General features: G+C 32.5%; 1 protein-coding gene across 4 annotated transcripts; it reads right to left on the reverse strand.

Moving 5' to 3' along the window:
- Positions 1 to 1,458: 1,458 nt before the first annotated feature.
- LOC117121955 (cell cycle checkpoint protein RAD1-like) lies at positions 1,459 to 25,907 on the reverse strand. Of its 4 annotated transcripts, XR_004447652.1 has the most exons (9): positions 25,693 to 25,907; positions 20,534 to 20,689; positions 15,948 to 16,042; positions 15,274 to 15,385; positions 14,114 to 14,236; positions 10,186 to 10,250; positions 8,259 to 8,403; positions 6,922 to 7,068; positions 1,459 to 2,309 (listed from the first exon to the last, which is right to left on the reverse strand). XR_004447652.1 is itself a non-coding variant. In XM_033267388.1 (8 exons), the coding sequence occupies exons 1-8, from the start codon at positions 25,807 to 25,809 to the stop codon at positions 7,033 to 7,035; spliced, it is 849 nt and encodes a 282-aa protein (XP_033123279.1). In that variant the 5' UTR covers positions 25,810 to 25,907; the 3' UTR covers positions 6,372 to 7,032. The 4 variants fall into 4 exon arrangements, 3 of the variants coding, with proteins under 3 accessions (XP_033123279.1, XP_033123281.1, XP_033123280.1); XM_033267388.1 differs by lacking the exon at positions 1,459 to 2,309 and having other exon boundaries at positions 6,372 to 7,068; XM_033267390.1 differs by lacking the exons at positions 1,459 to 2,309; positions 20,534 to 20,689 and having other exon boundaries at positions 6,372 to 7,068.
- Positions 25,908 to 27,284: the final 1,377 nt, after the last annotated feature.

The following is a 27,284-nucleotide window of genomic DNA, read 5'->3' on the forward strand; positions in this document are numbered from 1 at the left end:
TAATTGTTAAGCACCGAGATGTATTTCTCATTATTTGATTATTAGTATAATAATTCTCTAATCTTTTGGACCCCAATGGAAATAATTCTGATGATTAAATACAAAGCTTTATGCATTCTGGTGATTTTGCTTTGCAATTTTATGTGCTTTTGACCTTTTTAACCTGTATTTTGAGTGCAAAATAATTTCAATGAAAAAGGGAAAATTAGAATATACAGTATTATTGGTAAGCTTTCATTGCCTTTCAAAATAAAGTTTTAAAAATGTGTTCAAAAATGATTGCTACAGTTGACTCTCAGTCAATAAAAGCATGTGGGTATGCTGACTATGATGTGGGTTAGGTTGATCAAGCTCAAATAACTCATCCAAACTTATTCCAAGTCTAGTAGTTGTCAAAAGTACTTTTAATAAATAAACTGTTTGAAAACAAAAGAATTCGGTTTTTTTTATTTGTCTATTAAAAATGTTTTCAAACATTCATTTGCTCATTTGAAAGTTGACAGTTCAAGAACAAGTTAGTTTTTAGCTTATTTACACTGTACTGTGAAAGCTATAAATCGACTTAAAGCCAATTTAAGGATCTATGCATCTGTATTGGAGACAAAAACATTTTCCTGTTCTGATATTAAATTGAATGCTTTTGAAATATAAAAATTCACATACTGAATCTTATTGATAAAGATATATACTGTACTGCAGTATTTGTTGCAATATGCTGCATATGAGAGTGGCACTTTAACCACATAGAATTCCTAGTACCTGTATAGATTTTTTATTAATTGGTTTACGCCCAAAAATATGTCAGACAGCGAAATAAGTGGCATATATCTTGACAAGACAAACAACAAGATGCTCTACATAATACTGTCATGATGCTTAGGGGTGGAGTTGCTTTGGTCATGAGAAAAAAATCCTGTTAATCTTTCAACTTTATTCGACTCATGGTCCATATCAAACACACACATATATATATATGAGACCACCGACTAGTGCTGTCTGGTAGAGTCTCGTAGAGGACGCGTTAAGTATGACAAGATACACTCTGTGTTTACTGGAACAGTCTTCCGCCCCATAACATTCCATAATCAAGTAGGCGCATAGCTCTTGTTCCAATATTTGTATCCACACCTGGGCCGTGTCTATATACTGTCTTGGTTTGGCATTGACGGTTCATTAGCGATGCTGCAGTTGAACGTCGGGCTAGCCTAGGCCTTGCTCAAGCTGGTCATAACGTTTGGTCTTCATCTTTACCCTAGCTGCACTGATGAGGCCTAGAAGGCCGAAACGGATCCGTCTGCAGATATTGGGATTTTTTCCAGTGGATTTCTTTCTTGGGTTTGGGTTTGGGACTATTATAATAGCCCAGAAAAATGCACGCAAACAATTTGTGTTTTTAATTCCAATTTCATCGGAATTGATCAAAACTCCCTAAAATGTGCAATTTTTAGAGACTAAAGAGGGCCCCTTCTCTTTAATCATTATAATATGATATATGCACTACAGTCGATTTCAGAGTATTTATGGTTTTTTTTTTATCAACAAAGTCCTTTTTGGTCAGGGTGCTAGATCGAGGAACCTATTGGGTAGGGCCCCCGTAGAATTCGGGAGCCCTGCGGACTGCCGCATGAGAGCGCATAGGCGTTACACCACTGATTTTGGTTCGTGATATTCTACCTTGACCTGAAGTTTATGCACACTTAATATGATTGAGAAATGACAGTTGGTTATGATGATATGATCAATAATGTAAAAAGCACATTGAAAAGCTTATTGCGACTATTCCGGACCAAGCCAAATGTTCGTTGAAGCTGACATAAACTTAGCAAACATAACATAATAACAGCTAACATAAACGAGAAATGCGGAGAAATGTAGAATAAAAAAAAAAAGATCTCTGACAATAACAAGAGGTTAAAGTGATATAATAACCTTTTGTACCCTTAATCAAATGTGCCATATCCTAGTCAACAACATTTTACAGAACATGGCACCCGTTAAAATATTTGACCACAGGTCATTGACTACTCCACCATGTACTAATGTGACTAGCTCTTTTATCATAATTTTTTCATCGGTCAGTTCAAAGTCAATCATTGTATCTTGATGGTTCAGATACTTGTCTTCCAATACCAGGGAGTTTGGGTTTAATTCCTCTTGGACGCCAGAATTTTTCTCACAAACAAAAAAATTTCACTTTCAACGCCTCATGAGGCTTGTTTATAAAGCAATCAACGGTGGCACCAGAAATTTGCCAACAAGTCCGACAAAGGGGTCAGAACCAAGGCAAAGACGAAGCATCGCTCGACGGCCTGGAATAAAAAAAAATCCCTTTTCATGGGGAGAATTTTTATGACTTAATTTGGTCCTAAATGTGGTTTTAGATGACAATATTAGGGATTGGCAATCAAAATAGCGTTATTTGAATAGGCAAATTATTACTTTTATAAATTTTTGGTCCAACAACTTAGTTGTTCGTCGGAAGACGAAATGTCCAGACCTGCCCGACAGGTGGGCAAATGCCTCCCTTTTTTTTTTTCACCTTATTAGTTTTTAAAACTTGACAGGTCATTAAACATTGATAGAACATTAACTTTCATTATTGCCTCATCTAGAGGAAGTGTTTATTTTATAAATCCATCTTTCAAAATGATTTAATGCATCAGATGGTTAAAAATATAACTTATATAACATAATTTGCATACTGTATTGTAATGTTTTTGTTTATGAAATGATTTAATTCTCACATATATATCCAAAATTCAGTTATCATAAAGTCAAGACATAAAAACACATCTGGATCCACACTGTTTCCATTAAAATATTTTGCATTCCTCTTGGTAATTCATGTTTATAATTGTTTATTCAAGTCATTTTGCATAAGGCGAGTACATATCCCTGACATCCCCCCCCCCCACTCTTTGAAATAGCCATTCTTATTGGTCAGTTTTTACTGACACTCTGGAAGGTCCACTGCAACTATCACAATTTTTTACAACCAAAAACAGCTCCCTTCCCCCAGAAATATTAACATCCTAATTAACTTGATTCAGGGACATTTCATCCCAACTTGATATGAATTTTATCTTACACATGTGTTGTTGTTTACACAACATAATATTTTCTTCAGTACACAATATCTCATTTCTGAAAGTTTATATTTTTCTGCAGGTGCTGAAAAATATTACAGTAATAACTTAATCAGACATCCCCTGACCACACTATGCTTATATGCAGATGTATGTTTACACTAATGATTACAAATAAAAACATATTCACTATACTGTAATACACGATATCTCATTTATTTAAGTTAATATTTTTCTTTAGGTGCTAAAAAATATTAATAACTTAATGTTTGGACATCTCCTGACCACACTATGCTTATTTGCAGATGTATGTTTACACCAATGATTACAACTAAAAATATATTCATTATTACAGTACAAGATATCTCATTTATTTAAGTTAATATTTTTCTTTAGGGACCGAAAAATATTAATAACTTAATGTTTGGACACTAAATGACCACACTTTATTATTTGCAGAAATGGTCTTTGTACATCAATGCTTACACCTAAAATATAATATTGTATATTCATTATCTTGTTTTTACTACAAAATACTTCATTTATTTAAGTACATTCTTCTCTTCAAAAATGAGAATGTGAAAAAAAAAAAGGATTCAGGTAAATTAATATATCACAAACGTGATGTACTAAAGATGAGCTTTTTAAAATAAGCCAAACGTTTGATGTGGACAAGTTTATCTGTCGATGATTTATTTTCATCAGTAGTCTAATATCATGGATATACAAAGAGATTATAGATGGGATGAAGAATGCCAATGACATCATCAATAAATGCCCAAGCAAAACGATGACACCATCAAACATGCCCAAGCAAAACGGTTCGCTTAAAGTAGCAGCCCACATGCTTTGATAATACTAATCTGATTTATCGTATGTAAAAACTCAATTCAACATTTCCTGAACAATAATAAGGAACTGTTGAGTCTTTTTCTAAAAATATTAATTGTTTTAAACTACATCCTTATCGGTCCACTAGAATGGAAAGATACAAAGGGTATAACATGTTAATAATATAATATTCAGTTGAATAAATTCATCTCCTCAAAAATTTTTGAGATTTTTTGATTATCAAAAAATAAAATATTCATTTGATTGGATTGGTTTAGTTGGTGTGAATGATTACACCACAAAAACCAATGATTTTTAGTTATTAGTACAGGGTTAAGCAATAAATTAAAGCTATAAAATGGTAAAGAATCATTTAAATCCAACATCCGACAGGAGTTTAAACATGCAGCTTTTAAAAAACAGTATTTGAAAAATCAGCCTTCAAAGTTTACGATTTTGGCCATTTTTCATGCAGAGACAATCACAAAATTGTAAAAAATGTTGTTTTGAACATCAAAAATTGTGAAAATAACATCATAGTATGATGTATAGATACATCAAATTTGGTTTTGTGCAATAAAATAGATTTAGAAAATGTTGACTTTCCAGCATGTTTTGGCAGTTATCTCAGAAACACGATTTCCAAGGAGTGTGACTGGTTTGGTCTGTCTTTGCCACATATACAGTATATAGCTCAACTTGTACGAATATACAGAAATGCCCTGACCTAGTTAGCAGGTCAAATACCAGCCTGATTTAACTACAGGTCAAATTCTTTTCTGACCTACACTAATTAGTAGGTTAAATCATAACCTGGTTTAATCCCAGTCAGACCTAGTTAGAAGGTGTTATACCACCTGACCTACTTAGCAGTAAAATACCAGCATGACCTACTTAGCAAGTGGAATCCTTGCCTGATTTATATATTAATAATTAAGTGATATCCTAGACTAAACACCTGATATTCATTTCATCAGTAATATCATATGGACTAATTTGTTTGGTACAAGCTTCCTGTGGCCTAATCAGAGAAAATTGCATATGAAAACTATCCCACTTCCCATATAGGGCCAGATCAGGGTATCAAGGAATACAGGTAATGATTGATTTAATTAAAGGTGAGTCATTAAGTTAGACCTAAAGACAGCCACAAATGGTGAAGATTGAAGAGCACTGGAAGGTTATTCCACATGAGTGGCACCTCACACGGAAAAGATTTGTTACCAATATGCTTGTTAAATACAGGCTGATGAAAATTAAAGCCGACCTGGTACGAATTTGTAAAAATGTAAAATGTCAGAGAAATATTGCAGGCAAAGCCAGACAGTGACTTGAATGCAAGGACCATTAATTTGAAATAAACCCTTTGCTTAAAAGGCAGCCAGTGAAGTTCACGGAGAAGATGTGATGTGTGAGTATGAGAGGATCGGATGTTAAAAATTAGACAGGCAGCAGAATTCTGCAATTTCTATAATTTTAGATAAACATAGTGTTAATGATGACACTGAAATAGGAAGTCATTTTGTTGGTATTTGCTTTCATCTGACTGAGACTGGGTGCCCTAGGGTGGCTTCATCAATTAGCTACGACAATGTAAATAAGGGAAACAAACAGGTAATGATCACATGTGTTGGACTAGCATTGGGGGAATAACTATCTGAAGTTTGCCCTTAATAATAATAAGTTCTACTTATATAGCACATAATGCAAAAACCAAAAAATCTGATGGTTTATCATTATTCATATTCATTTCACTTAGCAGAATATTATGACACAAGTACTTGTGAAAAAAAAAATCACTTTTTATAATTCTGAATATCAAAAGGATTCTAACAAGTTAATCACTGTACAGTTTTGAATAATTAATAGATTTACAAGATTTAAAAAATATGTCACATGGAAACATCGTTCTTGAACATATTATAAATCAGGGTGTTCTTCACATGTACTAACCTGCTATTTTCATCAAAATTGAATAGTATAACCTAGATATTAAATCACTAATACATACCTGATGATGAAGATTAACCTAATAAATAACAATTTATGTCAGAGGCAAATTTAGGGGATGAATGAGAGTAGGGTCTCTGGAAAATGTATGCAAGCTTTGCTTGTTTGTATTTATCATCAATTATAATATTAATATTGTCAGTATCTTTATTAATATTCTGGAATTTAATCATTTGTGTGTTCAGATCAGAACATTATATCCTAAATTGTAAAAACATGTTAATAACTTTGATATTTATATTTTGTATAGTTTTTTATGTTGGATTATAATGGGAAAAAAATTGTATTTACTTCATTATTTATATTTTATTCAATCAACAACCAACAGAGATAGAAACCTCCACAACTGGTTGGAAAACATACATATACAAAAAATAACCCTTAAAAGGTAACATATTCATAGTTGATAAACTATCCAAAATAATCAGATTTTTCATTTCATTTATATGTACTGTAATTGTTAATCACTAAAATAAGCCTTTCTAAGTAACATGGGTTAGTCATCACAGGGGTAGGAGGTGAACATAGCAAATATTTTTTAGTGACACATTCACAACAAAAGTTGCAAGATAATAGTGAGTAGGTGGGTTTGATAGTTTGTGATCCCATAATGAATAGGAAAAAATCCTACTAATTAAAGCAATAAAATTGGTACAGGTGGCATATGATTATTAATAAGTCATGCTAATGCCAAGGGCACCTCTAGTTTATTGGCACGATTTTGACTCTATGTAATGCACATAGATTACGCAGAGTTTTCCTATTCATTGTTTTGCTCCCAATATTTGGAAACATGGTTAGTGACAATGTGATCAACGATATTTCAACGTTACTGCGGCATCGATTACATGACAATGTAAGCCAATCCAGTTGAAATAGAAGTCAGTACACCTATGATTTACAAGAATCCCCAAAGTACAAGCACATCAATCTATATGTTATTAATTTAACATTTGAACAGAACTATAATGAGAGCATGAGAGATGTTATATACCATGCAGGATGTTCTGATATCTTGCTTCATATCTGCTTGTAAAGAGCCTGGGGGTGAGTCGGCTTGGCGTACCTCTACAGAATGCATTTCCCACAGTTGTCTGTATGGATCTCAGTCATTTTCAGCACTTTCTTCATCAGGAGCACACTGCAATGAATGAAATTTCAATAAATAAGTAGAGTACACTACACAGTTTTTCTTATGTTTAATACACTGTATAAATATCTTGAAAAAAATCTCTATAAAAATGTCTATTCCAACTACAGAAACATAACATTGTAACATACTTGGTGTTTAAAATTAAGTGAAAAAGTCAATATAAAGAGCAGCATAGCAGTTTGTTCGTCACATGCCTAAATATAGTCATGATGATATCACATACATAGGCACATCATGACTATATATGTGCATACAACAGTTTTCTTTTTTCATGTTGATAATGTAAAACGAGCTTAAGAACACATTCACTTCTAAGAACACAACGTTCTGAATGCATAACTTCAAGAATGCATTCACTTTTAAAAATGCATATACTAATATTAAAAAGAGCAAGGAATGTCTACCTGTACACTGCCCAATTTAACCAAGGGTGGCACTGCAATCCCTAGTATTTATTTAGCTAATGTTTCATAGGTTTTTCCCATTTCAAGACTTTGTTGAAGCATCAAGTCATTAAATATTTCTTCATAAGTCGTATTAACACAGTCCAACAACTTTTTTTGCTTAGGTTACATAGTTTAACATCGGATAGTCACCCCAAGCAATTCCCCAGCTTAAACCCAATCTTAAACCAGACAAACAATGACAAATGGTTTGAACTGAGTTCATACATCAGTAAGCCTCTATAGATGGTGAGTGGCTATGTAGTTCTTTAATACTTTAATACTAAGTCCACATAATCAGAATCATGTTAGCTCCTTCTTAAACATAAAGCTTATTGAGAATGACAGGTCTTGACAAGAACAAGCTTAAAACTGCTATGCAATATTTTACACCGACACTACAGTGGCCTGCATTCACTTTATGTAGACAGATATGATGCAATGGTAAGGCTAGAGACATCTAATTAAAAAAGTCTTAGGAACTTTGGCAAGGAACATACATTAGGCTCTATTCACCCAAAGTATAAATAGGTAGCTTGTTGATATGATTGATTTGGAAAAAGAATATTCAATGCCGAATACATTCACAAATGATGTACGTCAAAGGAAACTGGTGAGACTATAAATTTGGTAACATTTTATATTCATCAAGAAAAACAAATAAGAACTAGGAGATGTTGACAAGAAGAGGTATTAAAATTCACAATATTTTTAGAATAATAATTGAATACTTACGTAGTATTCAACAAATGAGATTTGTCCATCTTCATTTCGGATCATGTATTGAAGGGACAGAAAGCCACGGTGGTCGGTTCGAATAGACACTTTACAAGACACCATCAGTGCTTTTACAGACGGCTTCAGTAATGACAACTTGTACCTTGAAAACAAATTGAAATGGTAGTTTATGTTGGTGCTCACGTTGCAATCCTAGGGTCCTGAGTTCAAATCATGAAATAGTAAAAAAAAATCCAAGATTTGTTATCATGATCAAAACAACTGAGACTTTATGTATAGCATTTTCGTATATGTTTGTCTTGTGAAAGGGTTTGCCACCTGCGAGTAGGACAGCGATTCACTTGCTATTGCCAATCCTTATTTCATGACTAAATACAGATTATATAAAATAAATTTCATACATTAACCATAAATTTTAGGCCTAAAGTCCACTGAAACTTTAGTTCATGCTTTTATTTCCACTAAGTTAGATTATTGTAATTCATTGCTTGTCGGTTTGCCTGATTTTGTTACTCATCGTTCATAGAAAGTACAAAATTCAGCTGCCAGGATATGTTCGCTTACTCCACATAAACAACACATTACTCCCATTCTTCATTGGCTTAGCATTAAACAACAACAACAACGGATAACATTCAAGATTCTTTTGCTTGTTTTTAAATCACTCTTTTTTAAACAACCATCATATTTGCTACATTTTCTTATGCCACACTCTCCAACTCATACACTTCGTTCTTCCGATAAAATTCTTCAAGCCCATTCAAAAAGGAAAAAGCTAAAAACATATAGAAAATGCTCTTTTTCTGTTCAGGCACCTTATCTTTGGAATCTATTACCTTTTTCTGTTCAACAATCTTCAAATTTAAACTCATTTAAAACTAATTTGAAAACTTTTTTGTTTACAAAATTGCTTTAATTGGGTTAATTGTCCACTGCGCCTTTGATAATGTTTTTTGAATTGGCGCTTTATAAATTTCTGCATATATTATTATTATATTAAGGTTAGCATTTTACCAACCAAAATATATAGGTGATCAATCAGGTGATCAAACAAGAACACTGAGTAATCAATCTGAATGTCAATTAAATTTTCAGTCCAATCTTTAATCAATATCATTTTCTAACTAAATGACTTTTACACAGTAAATATCAATGATGCTGATTTTTTTTCACAGTCAATTAAAGGTGAGAAAATGGATTTCAAAATTTTCATCAAGCTTATAAGGATGAATGCCGACTTGAAATTAATTATGACAGCACATTTTGAGAATGTCAGTTTAAGAGACAACTTAGTAATGAATCACAGTTCTAAATCCTAGTTTGCCAAAATTTTGTCTAGTATATATTATAGTTAGGCAATGCTAAGGTCATGGTGCCGAAAGAGATCATGGTGTAATCCCAAAATAGCTGAATATACGGCTACAATACTTTTAAACTGACACTTACAATCTTAAAAGTTTGTTCTTTTTTATACCTGCAGGTTTTATGACAAAAAAGAATGTCAATGTTGATCTTGCACTAATCACAAAATTGCTGTTTTTACAGCGGAAATACATTTGTAAAGAGCAGAAGTTAAGCCCGAATAACACTGTAATTGGATAGAGGTACAGTAATTAATGCTTATGAGAAAGTGAAAAAAGACCCAAGAAATCTTACATAAGCTGGTTTTACAAATTGTGTCATACATACAGATACGGAAACATACGTTGGTTGGAATATGTCACATCAGGATGTGAAAAAACAACATTTTTCATGTATATATGTCTTTGTCGTAATGTTGCGTCATGTAGCACGTCTACCTTATCAAATAAAAGAGATTAATACCTTTTGTTCAAGGAAACTGCTTTTGTAGACTTCACATGTATTAGTACAGTACATGAGTAGATCTTTTTAAATTTAAGTCCTACTTAATACTCACACTCACCTATTACTCTGAGTTTGAGTGCACTGGAAAGATTCAACCAGATCACTCTCCCTTGGGAAATCAGACTGTAATTTAAAAAATTAATTGTATTTCATTATTTTATCTCATTTCATTTCACATTAAACAACAACTTTTGAATAGATTTCATAATCAATACTTGCAAATTATAAATTTATACATTACATTTGCTCATGCTCATAAAACATACAATAATCAATAACAGTCATAGATTGTTATATTCATACAATTACAGTAATGAAAATAAACTTATTATGCTGTATTAGATAAAACCGTAATGATGATGAACAGGCAAAAAAATTTTTATGCTACTCAAGCTACTGACACGAAATCTTGAAAAGCTAGGTACGGTTTTTTTAAAAATTCTAAACCAAGAAGGGGCCTAATGCTTGTGTTAGATGTTTCAAAAGGCGATTTACAAGTTTATATAAAATAAATTTCATACATTAACCATAAATTTTAGGCCTAAGGTTAACACTTTACCAATCAAAATATATAGGGTGAGAGACAGTTAACAATGAACTGCAGTATTAGTCTATAGTTAAAAAAGCATTAGAGACAAACCGACTGTGATTTGCAAATGTCAAAGAGTTTGGGCTACACAACAATTTGTTTACTGGTCTGATGATGACCTGGTTTGTATTACTTGGAAAAATGATTGCCAATATACAACTATTTAACATGTGCAGTAGTAATTTGTTATTTTCACCATAGTATGAACTATGAATCATTGCTATTAAACTTTAGAAATTACGCACTGACTATTGTTACATCAGTCATAAACAAATTTCCTTAGGTCATTTTTATGCAATTGGTTACACAACAGCAACCCATTTTTTGAACATGTTATAAATATATAAATTCGTAATAGACAATGCATACACAATCAACCTGCTCACATATGGTTTTCTCATTTGTTGTTTGTTTCCACAATCTGTTTTCTAATGATTACGTTGTTTTTGCTTTTTCGTTTTTACCTTCGATATTTTCCTAATCAGTTATTATTGTGTGTGTGATTTTAAGGTTATCCACTAGAGTACATCTTCTCTTACAAATTTGCTTGTTTGTCTTGGGCAGTGACATATACTTTGGTGTAATGTGGTATAAATAAGAGCAATAGAATCACTATGGAATAAGAGAAATTAACAATTAGAACACATACAGCAGTATGCCTAATATGCAACATTGCTCAATGTTTGTGATAATAATCGTATTGTTTGTTGATTTATTTTGTTTTTCAAGTAAAACAGCGAAAAACATTTGAGTGTGTTATGCATACAGTAGTCTGTCAAGTTCATTCAGTTCAAAAGGTTATTCACAGGAATACGTAACCGGAAGGCATAAATATAGCTTTGTAGGAATTGGTTTATGACTGGTGTAACAATAGCCACTGCACAGAAATTAAGTACATTCCACTTGCTACTAAATCACTATGTCATAGTCCCATTAACCACATTATAACTACAAAAAAAAACACATACAGTACTTAATCGCTGTGAAATAATGACCAAATGTTTATCACTATATGATACCATTTTTTTTTCATATTTTGTTTTTTATATTTTTAATCTTACACTGTACTGTACAGTACAATAATTAGTAAATAATACAGATAGGAGTACTTGCTACTCTTAAAATATTCATGAAAAAGAACAATAAAGCATAGAAATAATATGAACATTTATAACTGGATAACATTTTTTTTTTTAAAAAGGTTAAATCTTGCATTTTATCTCAAGAGCAGCATGTCACATTTAGTTACATTAAATTCATGTGTATTCAATAAAAGCAAACACATTTTTCTCAAACATTAATTTGTCAAAGTATTTTGTTATTGCGTAATGCAACCAGAACTAATGTTGCTCACCTGTTTCATAACATGAAATATGGTTAAATTATGCCCATAGCCACCTCGATGCATTTAATAAATTTAAACTTGCGTCACACAATATTCCGTTTAGAATGATAAATACAAAGAGGGTACAACAGCAACCAACTGATTTAACACTTCGTTTATATACACACTACATAATAACACTACTACACAAAATACTACTCTTTAAAAATCATAACCTTAGACATGACATTAATTTTCTATACCTTTCTTTTCCCATTGATCACACACAACGCAAATAACGTCGCTTGCGCTTTTTAAAACTGCATAAACAGTCATGTCAAGTAGTTAGATGATTTGAAAAATAATCCTTATATTAAATTAAAATTTATTATTTAAAAGTATAGTAAAAATTATTTTTTAACAATAATTTAAACAAATGCCAAAAGAAACATGTCTAAACTGATACATCACATAGGTCCTCCAAAATGGCATCGGTGGTCTCACTAAAACCTGCCAATGAGCAATCCAGCTATTATAGTAGCGATCAGTGGCAGGCTCCTTAAGAAGTTTTTTTCAAGCAATAATCTAACCTTCATGTAAAAATGTCCACTAGTATATGATATGCAATCTACTAATTGCTTATTAATTTATAGAAAATCATTCCACCATCCTGTAATTAGAACGTTCTGCACTTGCTAATGGATGTCAAAAAAAAAAACTGAAATATATCAAGGTTATCGTCATTGTCTTAATAAATCAATTAAAGGTCGTAAGTGTAATTCCTAGGTGATATCAGTAAAATACACACTTAATAATTACTCATCATAGCTTAATCAGGCTTGAATTTGGTGATAAAAGTTGTTCGATGTGCTGAGGGATTTCAAATTTGAAACATCAAGGACAGCAGTAAGCCTGATTCATGACAAAAAGTTCTATATTAGAACGGGGCACATTTTAACCCCTTCCCAACAGCTGCTTGTTATCACATCATTAAATCACATTCGCTTCTTGTTCAGCGGATCTACTTAAACTTTCAATTTTCTAAACAATAATACCATAAATTACATGGATAATGTTTGGAGTTCAAAATATTACTCTATATGTTTATATTGAATCATGGTGGTTGCTAAAATAACAGGTGCTGAGAACAGTTAAATTGAAGCTTAATGATCAAAATGTGCTGCGTGCAATTACACCCTAACATGGAATAGTATAGCAAGCAAACCCCATGACACACAAAGTACAGTTAATATTATATAACTATTTTTTTCTGTTCCATAAAAAATGGAGAAGGTATTCATATAAATTTAAATATTTTTGCAGCAACCAAGACAGATAATCAATATCAGAGATAAATATCTTAAATTATGTTTTGTTTGTGTACCTTTAACCGCTTAATGATCAAAATGTGCTGCGTGCAATTACACCCTAACATGGAATAGTATAGCAAGCAAACCCCATGACACACAAAGTACAGTTAATATTATATAACTATTTTTTTCTGTTCCATAAAAAATGGAGAAGGTATTCATATAAATTTAAATATTTTTGCAGTAACCAAGACAGATAATCAATATCAGAGATAAATATCTTAAATTATGTTTTGTTTGTGTACCTTTAACCTGATTGCAAAGTGTGTCAGCATCAAAAAAAAAAAAAAAAAAATCATTGGACTAGAGAAACAGAAATAATAAAGATGAAAGTAGCCATCATCCAATACCCTCTTTCCCATCAATTGCGAATAGTGAAAATGTTGGCTGGAGAAACTAAAGTAACTTGGCTGGAGAAATATGATGTCAATTTTATCGAAATGTTATGTCTTTTTTACTGTTTTATCTTGATTTTGTGTTATCATCTAAATGTCTTTTTGTGTGCCTTCCATTTTTGTATCCAATAAAGTCACATTTCAATTTTACCTGTTGTATTATTGAGAATAAAATATACTTCCTGTTAAGCCAAATCTACTCATCGCAAATTGAGGCTTGTCACAGAATCCCCTCACCTTGCCCCTCCCATTATTGGAAATCCTATAAATAACATTTAAACAGACAAGCAGAATATGTAACAACTTACAAAGGCACTTCCTGCTAAGCCGTAGGTGCTCATTCGAAAGTGAGGCTTGTCAGGGGACATTAGAATTTCCAATACTTCACTAGTCATGTCGAGTTCTTGGAAAGCTTCTTTTAAACAATCTGACTACAAAACAAAGTTTACTCGTGATTTAAAAAAAATCATTTTATTTCATAAAATAATAAGGAAAAACATACAGCAATCCTACATTATGGCACTGAAGGGGCACTTTTCCTAGGGTACTGTAACTTCATAAATTAGCTATGACAATGTAAATAAGGGAAACAAACAGATAATGATCACATGTGTTGGTCTAGTATTGGCAGGGTTGGGGGAATCAACTATCTAAAGTTTGGCCTTAATAATAATAATAATAATAAGTTCTACTTTTATAGTGCATAATGCAAAAACCAAAGAAAATTTAATTTAAAAACTAATTAAAAAAAACAAACACACAATTTAAAAACCCAAACAAAGAAATTGGATCATCAGTGTTCCAATAAATCGTACAACACAATGTTTTAATGATTTCAACCCTTAATTATTATTGTGTAATCTATGTGTTTATTTTGAACAAAACCCAAATCTTTTTATAAAGTTACGATGTAGATGGCGCTATAGATCAACTACACCTGCCCAACAAATGGAATGAGATTCCAACGGCGGGATGGCAGCGAGCCATAAAATAACATAGTGGACGCCCACGAGGATCCAGAGACGGTTTCAAAGGCTTCGTCCAAAGAAAATTATTGTGAGATTATGTTCGTTATTTTATATATATTTAGAAATTTCATTCAATTATTTTGCAAATATGTTTGCAGTGACAGGATGGCTAAGACAATTAAAATTAAAACTAATAATTTATCTAGAAAGGCACTATCTCAAGTACTGTATGTACTCTTTGTGAAGAGATTTATGAACAATATGTTAAAAAAATAATAATTTATAAAATAGGCAACATTAATTAGAATGTAATCTGTATGTATTGTTTGCAGTTCGATGATAGACCCCCACTCATTGGAGATAAAAACTTTCTACATTTGTATGTATTGAATAGGCACTCACTTTTAGTGATTTTGGATTCACTGAATGCATCTTGTGATACAAAAATACATGTCTAATAACTGCCATGGCAATACTATACTATTTCACTGTATCTTTACCTTCATTATGATTTTGTTGATAACATTTGCACTTGTAAAATTGAAATCCAACGTCTCATCCGGCTCTAATGTCTTAATACTACAATCCGTCAAAACACCATTTTCTTCTAACCTATAAATTCAAATTAAGAAAACGTAAATCATAGTAAAGTGCGTTTTTAAAGGATTTATACCCTAAGGTTGATTTACACTTCTCAAACTGTGATAGAAAAGGGTTTTTAAATAATTAGCAAAAAGACAGAAAAAATGTTTAAATAATGTGTTTACATCACTTTTCCTTTTTACTCTATTACAAATCATTAAATTTTTTTTCATAATGCTTTTTACTTGATTGGAATACTTTAATTTGAAACTATGCTTATAAAGAGTATGGTTTCAATATTATGAATAAAAATGGCAATAAGCTGCTCATACGTAAGGAACTGATATTGCCTAATAGCTATCGATTTTTAAGTATTATTTGCTTTACTAAATAATATAATTAATAATAATGAATTTGATAAGCAAAAATATCAATTTATAATATGGACAAACATCAGTAATCACTTTGAATCTTGATTCTGTATAATTATATTCATTTTTTAAATATTATTAAACAATGGTAGCCTATTCGAACACCCTGAATGCCCTGTTATTTTGATTATTGGTCATTTCTTTGGAGATAGTTTGCTCACATGAGTAGAAGTGGACTTCCGTAGCCAGCATAACAGATCTTAAGAGCTGGGTTACCACCTTGAGATGAACCGCCACCAAATATTGTCAAACACTCCTGTAAATTAAAGAAATTGATCAATCAAAATGTGCTTTTTTTTTTTTAATAATTTGGTCTGAAATTCCATATCTTAAGACTGACAGACATACTATATAATATCAACAAGATACAATTATCAACAACCACATCTTAAAAACACCTTGTGTCTCAAGTATACATTTTGTAACTATATTGATGCTACAGAGATGGTTATGCCCCAGGGATACCTAGGTTAAAAATTTGTCTTCGGAAACAAGCAAAAATGCTTAAAGGATTATCCTGATATTCTCTATAATTTTTGCCTCATGACTCATTTAATTTCTGTACTTTGTTTTGAAATAAATCAAATCAAATCAAAGTTACACATAACAAAATAATTGTTGGTGTACATTACACACAGCCTCACAAAGCTAGGCAAATATTTAAATGTTGCTATGACTATCAACTGAACTGCAACATATAATGAAATAAACACATGAGTAATAATATGGTATTCTACTGTAGTCTGCGTGGGACTAACCCCGGGTTTGACCCACCCTCTTGGGTTGATACTTTAACCTTGATTATTTGTCGTGGAACATTTCACATTGACAAATCAGTCAAACACATTGATTTTTAGGGCTTGAGATACCCAAGTGCCAGATGGACGAACAGTTATCTTTATATAATATGCATGTATGTAGATCTTAAGAACTTGGTTAACCTTCACCCCAAATACTCAAAAGAACATTGTAATATATTGTCAATAAAAATTAATTTCTATTTCAAAATTTACTTTGGTCAATAATTATTTAACAGACTTTAAGTGACCTTGAGGGGGCATCAAACATTGGATTGTTAAATCATGGTCAAATATTCAAGCAGATGATGGATATATGTCACTCAAACAGCTTCCCCTTAAAGTAATTCATCTAGTCTACAATTGTACATAAACAATTCAAAAATATTCACCAGGGATCTAATGAACGGAAAGGCATGTGTAAAGTACATTATTTATTGTACCATGACTTTAGGTTTAGATTTTATTTTTACTGGAGCAAGCTACTCCATAAAATCAGTACCTTCTGGAAAGAAGCAAAAGTGGTGAAGTGTACGGAGAAAGATAGAGATAATTTACAATACTGTTCCGGTCAGGTTTAAAATTTTAGAAATGTTTTTATAACTAAAGTAATACGATAAGGTATTACTTTTTATTTTAATCTTTGGACACATTATTAAAAACTGTTGATCCATAATAAATACCAATTATTGTATATCGATAGAATGATTCATTTTACAATACACCCCTAGTATTTTCTGTCACCATTGGCTGTACTTAGGTCTCTGCAAAATATTTATATTAATTTGTATTAGTTTTTAACATTGTTGTATAGTATTTTAAGTGTTGTTTGGTTTTAATGTATTTCAAATGGCTTGCCTTATGACACAGGTGGGCAAAGTGCAGCCCGCAGGAAGCGGCCCGCCAGCATTCTTCTTGCGACCCGCGGAAATGAACTGAAAACCCCTGTGTGCGACCTGCCAAGGCAACATTGGCTAATGTCTAATCAAACCAACGAAGAGGTTAATTTAGGTCACTGACAAGTCATGACTATCCGGTAATGCGTTGCAGCTATAAAGTGTACCACAAAACACATGTTTTCTGAACAACAACCCTATAACGAATGCGTGTTAAAACACGTGTTTTTACTGTAGGTTTTGGTTTTTTGGCCCGTTTAAAAACGTGTTTATTTGCTCAGCAGAAACAGGCCCTAACTGTCTCAACCACCAAGGTATAGCTTTAATCTAATATAGAATAGTACAGTCCTGGGTTTAATAAAAGAATATTCAGTCACATCTTATACCTCCATGGTCACATTATTTGAAGCATTTCAATTTACAAGCTTTATCTAGTTGATACTGACTTCATCAACTAGAAACAAAAACTTCTGAAAATTTCTTTACTTTGTATTTACAAACCAGATGACGTTTTCAACTATTCATATTATATGCTTTTAACTTTTTCGCCTTCTGGGGGTTCCTATGTGACCAAGATGTCCAGCAAAGCCTAGAGGCCCTGGTGCCCTGGAGAGATTCAGGGAAAGACGTCTTGTGCCGGTCAAGGGTCAAATCCCTTAAAACTGATGCATTCTTTCTGGTAAATTTCATCACCCGTTATGATTTTTTTTTTTTTTTGTGCAAAGAGAGGGGGATTGTTTAACGTTAGATGAAATTCGCTAGTAAATTTTATGTGTATTGCAGGCAAAAAAAAAGAAACATGAGGGAAATAGATGCACAGATCATCAAACCAACCTGGCAAATGCTTGTGAGCTGTAGATTAACAGGTGTATAATGATGTGGCCATCCAACTTAAACTACCTTTAGTTTTCATTCAGTGGTAACAAAATAAACCTGATCTATTTACAATAATGGATTCATGTATAAGTTATATCACTCGAAATATCATTTTACACAAGTTGCAAGATTGTTTACATAATGGTTTGAAGCATTCACAGTTTTTAAAGGTGCTGTGGTGTTAATCAATGCAGTAGACACAAATGATATCTTTAACATTTTGTGTCAAATGAAATGAGGTCATTATAAAATGCTACTTTAAAGTCTGATACAAATTTGATCATTATAATTTGGTAAATTTGAATCTTTAAATTAACTTGGGAGATAAGATTGTCAGCATTCTGAAATGATTATTTTAAATTAATTGAGAAGAAAATGGGTTTGCAAGGAAATATATTCTGTATTCTACTGACTGGCTTACTTTTTTACGCCTTATATTGCATGTGAACTGTGTTGCGCTTGATAGTGTGTCTAAGCAGGCTAGCTAGTTTAAGTTCACAGAAAATTTAATTTGGAGGCTCAGTTGGGTTTTTTAGTCCTTTTCTTTTCATTGCTATCATCAACACTACTTGCAGTGAATAGTTGCATATATTTAAAATCTTATCTTTATTAATAAATAAATATATTTAAAATGTTATATTTATATATGAATTATTTAATAATAATCACAACTATTACTCCTTAAAAATATACCATACATATTATAAGTGCACTAATTTTTATAACCTAGATTGATTTTTTTAAAGTTGTATGTTATTTTATTATTATATTTCAATTTTGTTGTCATTCAAAAAAAAACCCTGGAAATTTAGTAAGCAACTCCTATTTCTTATCTTTATTAATAAATATATAAATTAATATATTTAAAATGTTATCTTTATATAACAATTATTTAATAATAATTACAAATATTATTCTTTTAAAATATACCATACATATTATAAGTGCACTACAGTACAGTTTTTTTTATAACCTAGATTGATTTTATTAAAAGTTGTATGTGTTTTTATTATTGAATTTCAATTTTGTTGTCATCCAAAAAAAAACCTGGAAATTTAGTAAGCCCAATCCATTTCTTATCTTTATTAATAATTAAATTTAAAATGTTATCTTTACACAATAATTATTTAATAATAATTAATACTATTATTCCTTTAATATATACCATACGTATTATAATTGCACGATTTTTTATAACCTAGATTGATTTTATTATCATTGTATGTTATTTTATTATTGAATTTCAATTTTGTTGTCAACCAAAAAAAACCCCCTGGAAATTACACAAATCAATGGTGATGTTGATAGTCTATGAGTGGATACTTACCTGGATAAATAAGGAAGTTGCATGGTTGCGGGGCCGCTTGTGCTTGGCGCCAGGATTCGACTGTTCTATTATTTTTCGAGGGGTGTTTCTCGTGTGAGAAAGAATAAGCAATTAGTCGGTTTATCCAGGTAAGTATTCATGAAGTAGACTTAATAAGTCACGGCCATTTCAAAATTTAATTACATATTATATATTTCATTTTATTTATTTCACATTCACATTAAAAAACAAGTCACAGTTCGTGGCCAAAAGCCAAATTGATAGCAACTTTTACCGTAGTACAAATGATCACATAAAAAATCTACAAAAAAGGGGGAAAAATTCAAATGTTTAAAATACAGAATAAAAAATGAAAATGAGCAAGTGGAACAACTTCATTGTTCTGCAGAAGCCAGTGCCTCAAACACCAGGGAGAGTACAGTAACTGGGGTGGGGGTGGGGGAAAGGAGCAAGGGGATTATGAGATACTGAGTAATTGAATGTAATATGGTATGGACTATTAGAAAATCTTTTGGTTTGCATTTAAGCTGTGAATAATTACTTTCATTGCGTTGACTTCTACCATGAGATTGTTGTCGGGTAGGGGGATCAGATTAGCGGAATGGTTAGAAAGGGAAAGGCCTTTAGCAAATTTGAGGCAGTGGCTGCTCTCCTCTCAAAGAGGGTATCCAAATTACAAAGAGTTCTAGCATGCCATAACCACATCTGGCATTGTACTCAGATATTAGTCCTTTCCTGGATGTTGTGTACAGTATATACTAAGCAGAAATGAAGGCAACTTAAATACATTGAGAAGCAGATCATTGCAAATTTGCAAAGGATTAATATCAAATAAATAAATAATAATATACCTGTAAAACAGATAGACTAATTTTGAATGTAACAGAATCCTCCCTGATAACATAGCTTTGGAAGATGGCTGCCTGCAGGAAAGCATTAGCCTGTACACACTTGGAATCCTCCACTGTCACTTTTAGACCATTCTCAGTTGCAAATATGGTTGCCAACTGAAATGAAGAGAATATCACCAAAATTCGAAGTACAAAACAAGAATATCATACACAAAATTTTAATAAAGTAATACAGTAGTATATAATCGTATTATCATACACTAGATTGGGTTGTTGCATGAAGTATAAATTCATCATGATTTAGTACTGTAGCAATTCCCTTTAGTTGGTGAATGTTCCATTAAGTGATTTATACTTTTCAATTCCTGTGTTACTGTATATGAATAAGTGGATGTTTATAAGTCCGTCCTCTCCCACATTTAGTTCCTTAGCTGTGGTAGCCAAATTGTGTTAACTGAATATTTACATCACCTTGGTCCTCATTTCAATTCCATCTGCTGCTCTTATTGGTGCTTTAACTGGAAGTCTGAAATGCAAGTTTCATTAACGCACCATTTTTCGGATGCGACTTTATAGTCAGTGGTCATGCAATATAGCCTGTAAGTATGTTAAAGAACGCAGTAGGCCTACACTATAAAAAAAAAAAAAAAACTTTAGTGGCGCCATTAGGTAGGCCAGAGGCCTCATCACCCCAGCATTAGCATAGTTTAAATCAGCATAGTTTAATATATTGTACTGTGGTAGTCCTTTTTTTTTATTACATAAATAACATTAACAATTAACATTCAAATGTTCCTTTTCACCAAATGCCATTTAATCAAACACCTGCGCACAGACAAATATGCTTAGCAACAACACCTAGACAAATGAAAACAGGCAAAAATACTCAACAAAATGGATTCAACATACATGATTTATACTAGGCTAGACCAATAGTTGAACAATCACTGCACAAAACACTAATTACAATGTATTGATTTCTGTTGGGAAATGTGCATTTTCTGAAATAAGAAACATTATCATATATTTGCTTATCAGCTGATTTTTTTTGTCACACGTAAAAATATTCTCTTTTGCTTTAAAGTATGGAATTACCAGATTTGCTTGAGGTAAGAGGAACATTTACTGTGAGGCAATTAATAACTTTAACAGACAAAATACAAAAAAATATATCTCAGTATTATACAGCCATCATGCCATAAGGACTAAATGTGCTTCTCATTTTTATTTTCAGTCAAAATTTTCTTTGACCCATTTGCAATTCTGTGCTAGGTCTATTTTCATAACTTTATGTTCTTTTTAATGTAATAAAGATATATTTTTTAATTCGTCCAAAAACCCATTTATTTCCTTTTTGGGCCAATAAAATTGCTGTATTCTGTGTTACACCGGTCAATTATTCATCCCAGTGCACCTTATAAAAACATCATGCACTTTTCCTCATTCCACTTTTGCCATCAGATAGTAAATGATTGAAATACTATCGGAAGTGGGAGCACTCAAATGTCAACATTCTTATCCATTTGCAGTATTATTTTCTTGCACTCATTAGTATTTATCCATGATTCTCAAAATTCACTTCTGATTCATAGTTTTGGGACAATATTTTTTGCACTGCACGTTAATTGCTTTATGAAATTAACACAAGATATCTAAATATACATTGACAACATTAAAATGACTGTTATGTTCCAGGAATTGTATTTATAGATCTTTATAGCCTCAATGAATTAACTGCATAGCAACTATAATTTTGAAATAAGTGGAAACATTAATGAACAATCTTTTAGTACTGTACAAACTGTTATTTATGTAATAAACATAAAGTTATTCATTTTTAACATTGTTTTATCTGTTTAAATAGTAAAAACCTGGATTTACTGTTGTCACACTCATATTTTACTGGTCACATATTACTATGCTTTCAATATTAAATAAATTTAAAAAAAAACCAAGAAGTAGTTATTTTAAGATTGGTGATGCTTATATGCACATATTACTATGCTTTCAATATTAAATAAATTTTTAAAAAAACCAAGAAGTAGTTATTTTAAGATTGGTACTGCTTGTCATATGCAAGAAAAACAGAGCAATGTACAGTGGTTTTCTAGCCATCATTATATCAATCAGGAGAGTCCTAGACTATAAGACTATTAGTAGGCCTAATCTCCATCAATTTAAAGTCATAAAAAACAGTTTTATTTTGTGTGGGTGTGATGTGGGCATGCAGAGCTATTAGTGTAACATGAAAACTAAATAATTTACAATGTACAGATCTTTCATTTCCACCCCACAAATTGTTGGTGAAATATATCTTTCAAAATTATTGAGCGCCATTGATGTACTAAATGTTATTTTCAAATTTCAGTAATCTACAAAACATCCCCAAAAAAATAAAGAAATAAATAAAAAATAAATAAAAATCATACCTGAGCCTCAGCTATTGTGGGACTGAGGTAAAGTAATTTTTAACAACCACCAATTACTGGGATGCTGGTCAAAATTGTAATAATGGAAATGTAGGCTCTATGCATTACATCTCCCTGCCCGAAGAAAGCCACACCTTCTGGGAATTCAGGTTATAAAAATAGTTCCTTAACATTTAAAGTCAATGCATAGGCCTGCTGATGAAATGACCCCCCCCTTTTATGGCTGTACAGTAGGTTTTTGTTTGACAAAAAATTTGTACATAAATATGCAGGAAGAATAAACTAATCAGCAGTGATGTTGTTCGTCTATGAGTGAGATACTTACCTGGATTTAACCAATAAATGCCTAAGTTACCTATGAAACGAAATTGACAATGGTATTTAAAGATTCATTTTTTTTAAAATCAGGTGCAAGAACAGTAGAACAAGAAAAGCTAATAACATACTTAACCACAGTATATAAAGTAAACAATATAAATATATTGAATTTTATTGCACCTGTTTTATCATAGCATAAACGAGACTTTGTTTTCTGGCAACCACTGCGCCACTGAGTTTGCATGCAATACACAGGCCTTGATGACCTGAATGACCTCTGTCGGACGCGAACTCGCGTCTCTGGCAGCGAACGTGTTAAAACCTAGCATGAACTCAAACATGATGCAATTTTCCACAATTACTAAACACATTCACAGCAACTTGCTAATGTCAGTAAATAAGTGTTATTTATTGCAGTGTTATTACAATATGGTGCAAATGTCTGTTGTTAGAGAAAGGGATTACTGCTTACAATATACAGTATGCAAGATAGTGATACATTCTCTATTCGCAATCATAGGCCCATGTGTCTAAATATATAAATCACATAAAATCAATTAATCAATTGATCAAATCATCATTAAATTTTAGCTTATCAATTAACTATCTGTCAATCCATATTCCTGTACGTCTGTTAATCTTATGTTAGCAAGAATTGCCAAGCCCATTGAATGATTGGATTTTAATACATTAAATAATTAATGCATGCTGTTGTAATATTGTATGGATTTTGCCTATTTTGGAATATTGTTGTCGTTGAGTATCATATTTTTGATAGTAACTGTTATTGTTGTGATGGAATAGACAATAACTGGATTTGCATCAGGAGAATCAACATTGTAGTACCCGCTGCTTACTTGGACTCGAATTCAAAGGCAGCCCAATGGGCACAAGCTCAGTGGTCTAGAGGTATGATGCCAGGCTAGTGACCTGGAGATCGTGGGTTCGAGTCCCACCCAAGAACAACTTCTGATTTTTTCGCAATTGTTTTCACACGTATTTAGTATTCAGTACATTTCCACATCAAGTAGGGCAAAATTACACCTACTATATTTTTGTTGATCATAACATAATATTTTCTATTCCTTTTTTTTTCTTTAGATAGGCCTACTGTTGCAAGACAAGGCCAAGTAATTATACTTGCTTGGTTGATACTTGCTTGATGATAGTGGGTCAGATACTTAGCTTAGCCTATTTTTCCGCAGTAGGACTGGCTCTAGGCCTATTAGTAGGCATGCCAAGCCTACTACTGTAGCCTAGCTAGGCCTAAACCTAGGCTAGATTCCAACTACAACTTGTAGTCGCTTGTGTCCTTGCTTGGGCAAGGCACTTTATCAATCTTTGTCTCTTCTCCACCCAGGAGTAGAAACAAGTGGGTACCTGGTAGGTTCAAACACAGCCTGCGCTGAATACAGCTGCAACATTATGGAATACGCCTTTTTCACGAATCGGTAGACATCTTGAAGTGATGACAAACATTGCGAGTCAGCGGTGCGTAACCAACAGAAATAAGATAAGCTTTTGGGCTGATTTTCTGACATCATGTTCTGACATCATCAAAATCATAACTCCATAACGGGGCGTCGTATCCAAAAAGTGTTTCCAGGAAAATGTTCTTAAAAGACCAGTCTACACCACTATATGATTGAAAAAAAAATTGAAAAATTTTTTTGACCTCTGAAATCAAGATTGAAAAAGAAAAGCCTATCTTAGTAGTGTATTAAAATAGGCCAATGCATTACAGTGCAGTAGCATGGGACTTTCGAGTTGTTACTGTTCCAAGTAGCGATAATATACATATTTCTCTTATTACAAAGTACAAGTTATGTTTTATAAAGAGGTATAGTATAGTAAATCATGTTTTTAACACAGGAAACTCTCATATGGTAACTAAAACAAAGCTAGTTCAGCTTATCTTATTTCTGTTGGTTACGCACCGCTGATTCGCAATGTTTGTCATCACTTCAAGATGTCTACCGATTCGTGAAAAAGGCGTATTTCCACATGGGGCTTGAGTGTGTGTTCCATATGTGCTTGATCCAGTGATCCAGGGGTAATAATGTTCAAGCGCCTCGAGGTTGTGTCAACGTGAGGCGCTATATAATATATAGGCCTAGGAGGGCCTAGTAATGTAGTATATAAATCCAGAATTATTATTATTTAAATTATTAAGTACAGACAAAACAACTACAGAGTACTAGGGCCTATGCCATCCAGTGGGCCTCTGTCTGAGTGTAGCTAGCCTAGACCTAGTCTTAGGCCTCCTATAATTACTGGTTATGGGCCTAGAGGGAGAGGCCTTGGCCTAAGGCCCCTAGGCCTGGACAGGCCTAGTTAGGCTAGTAGGCCTAGCCTAGGGCCTAGTACTGTAGGTAGGGTCTCCTTCCTAGCCCTATCTAAAGATATCCTCACCTCCTTATCCTTAGATAATATTGCCTTTAGCACATTTGATATGTTTTTTGCATTGTCTATCGTGGCAATCAAAATGTATTGGCTGTCCTCTTCGCTTTCCTGAGTTGAAAGGGCCATAACATTACCAAAAATGTAGACAACGTAGGCCTAGCCTAGCCTTAACACCACACCAGCAAAGAATTTGTGTTTACCGCGAACCGCACATTTCAGATCCTTTGACCGCAATCTGTTGAACGATAAATGACAGAGCGCCCTCATTGACGACGTCATCTTAGTTCACAAGATTGTTCTCCGCGATTTACGCGTGAAAATTCTGTAATAACCGAAGATCTTTGCTTTTAATTTCTACAAGTACGTTGTAAAGATGCTTTTCCTGTTTACCTGTCTGTAAGTTTTTCTAACAATGATTTCTTTAATACTTTGTCAATATATGTTAATAAATAAAGAAAGAACTTTATATAGGTGTTCCTTGAAGTTCATGGTTTAATTTATATGCCATTTTAAATTAATGTGCTGTTAGATTATATAATTGCACAACTTATCTTGAATGATTTAGAATAACATAGATCTACAAAATGAAAATATCCAATCTAGTCCTCAAATATCATGAATAAAACAATAGAAAATAATTTTTTGCCTAAATTGCAGTATAGTTTTTAACAATTTTAATTTACTGAAATATTAAGTAGGCCTATTTTGTAATTAAACATATATAGGCCTAATCGTCACTTTTCAATTACCAATCTTTGAAATAATGAAGCATCGACCGATCGTATATAAAATTCCCATCCAATTTATATTCTTCCTTCAAACAATATCGTTAATACTTTCATCAATCCAATTATTCTGTGTCGGTGCTCTGCGAAGATTTATGGTAAAGCGCACTCTCTTCCGTCGCTTACTTACTGTGAATGATTAGTTAGTATTATAAAGGCATTTTCGCGGTCATTTACTACTGTTCTAATTAGACGAATAGGCTAAACAATAACTTAATTCGATGTAACGACCAGCGTACTCGATATAGCCAATTGAAATATTCAAAATCAAATAATTGCAAATTAAATTATTATTTATTGCAACAAATAGTTGAAATCGTATGTAGTCTCGGCTATATTAATACAAAGAGTAACAATACAATTTTAACCACTGTGATACACTAAGCATTTTCTACAGCGGTGTTAGATAGACTAGACATATATAGTTTAACCCAACGGGATATAATTGTTATAAACTTCGAGTAATAGGTTTACCTGTAAACATGCAATAAAAACTGGATTTATAGCTAGCTTCAAAAGTAGAGAGGGCCGTAAACAGCTTTGTTTGACGTTCTTCAGATACGAGTTTTGCAAAATTCTTTTAATAGATCAGTGAACCTAAAATCTAACAAGATACTTTATTTTTAAGTTTACAAAATTACGTCACCAATCTTCATGACCCAGTGCTCGCGTGTCGATGGAGATGCTTAAATATGACGTCATCATTCATAACAGTCAGTGCGCGTGTCGACGATCAGGACGTACATGACGCCTCCGCAGCCATACCAATCTGCGCATATGTATGCCATTACCATGTACCGTATCAAAGCTAATCAA

The sequence above is a fragment of the Anneissia japonica genome, unplaced genomic scaffold, assembly GCF_011630105.1.
Source record: "Anneissia japonica isolate Jap-2015-1 unplaced genomic scaffold, ASM1163010v1 scaffold352_len1594369_cov220, whole genome shotgun sequence".
In the NCBI taxonomy this organism is placed as follows: domain Eukaryota; kingdom Metazoa; phylum Echinodermata; class Crinoidea; order Comatulida; family Comatulidae; genus Anneissia; species Anneissia japonica.

Excerpts from the sequence above, each read along its gene's own strand:
- LOC117121955 (XM_033267388.1), bottom strand. The coding sequence starts at position 25,809 with ATGGCCCTTTCAACTCAGGAAAGCGAAGAGGACAGCCAATACATTTTG. Across the intron at positions 20,690-25,692 it reads TATTATCTAAGGATAAGGAG|TTGGCAACCATATTTGCAAC; the intron begins GTGAGGATATCT and ends TCTTCATTTCAG. Across the intron at positions 15,386-15,947 it reads GGAAGTCCACTTCTACTCAT|GTTAGAAGAAAATGGTGTTT; the intron begins GTGAGCAAACTA and ends TTGAATTTATAG.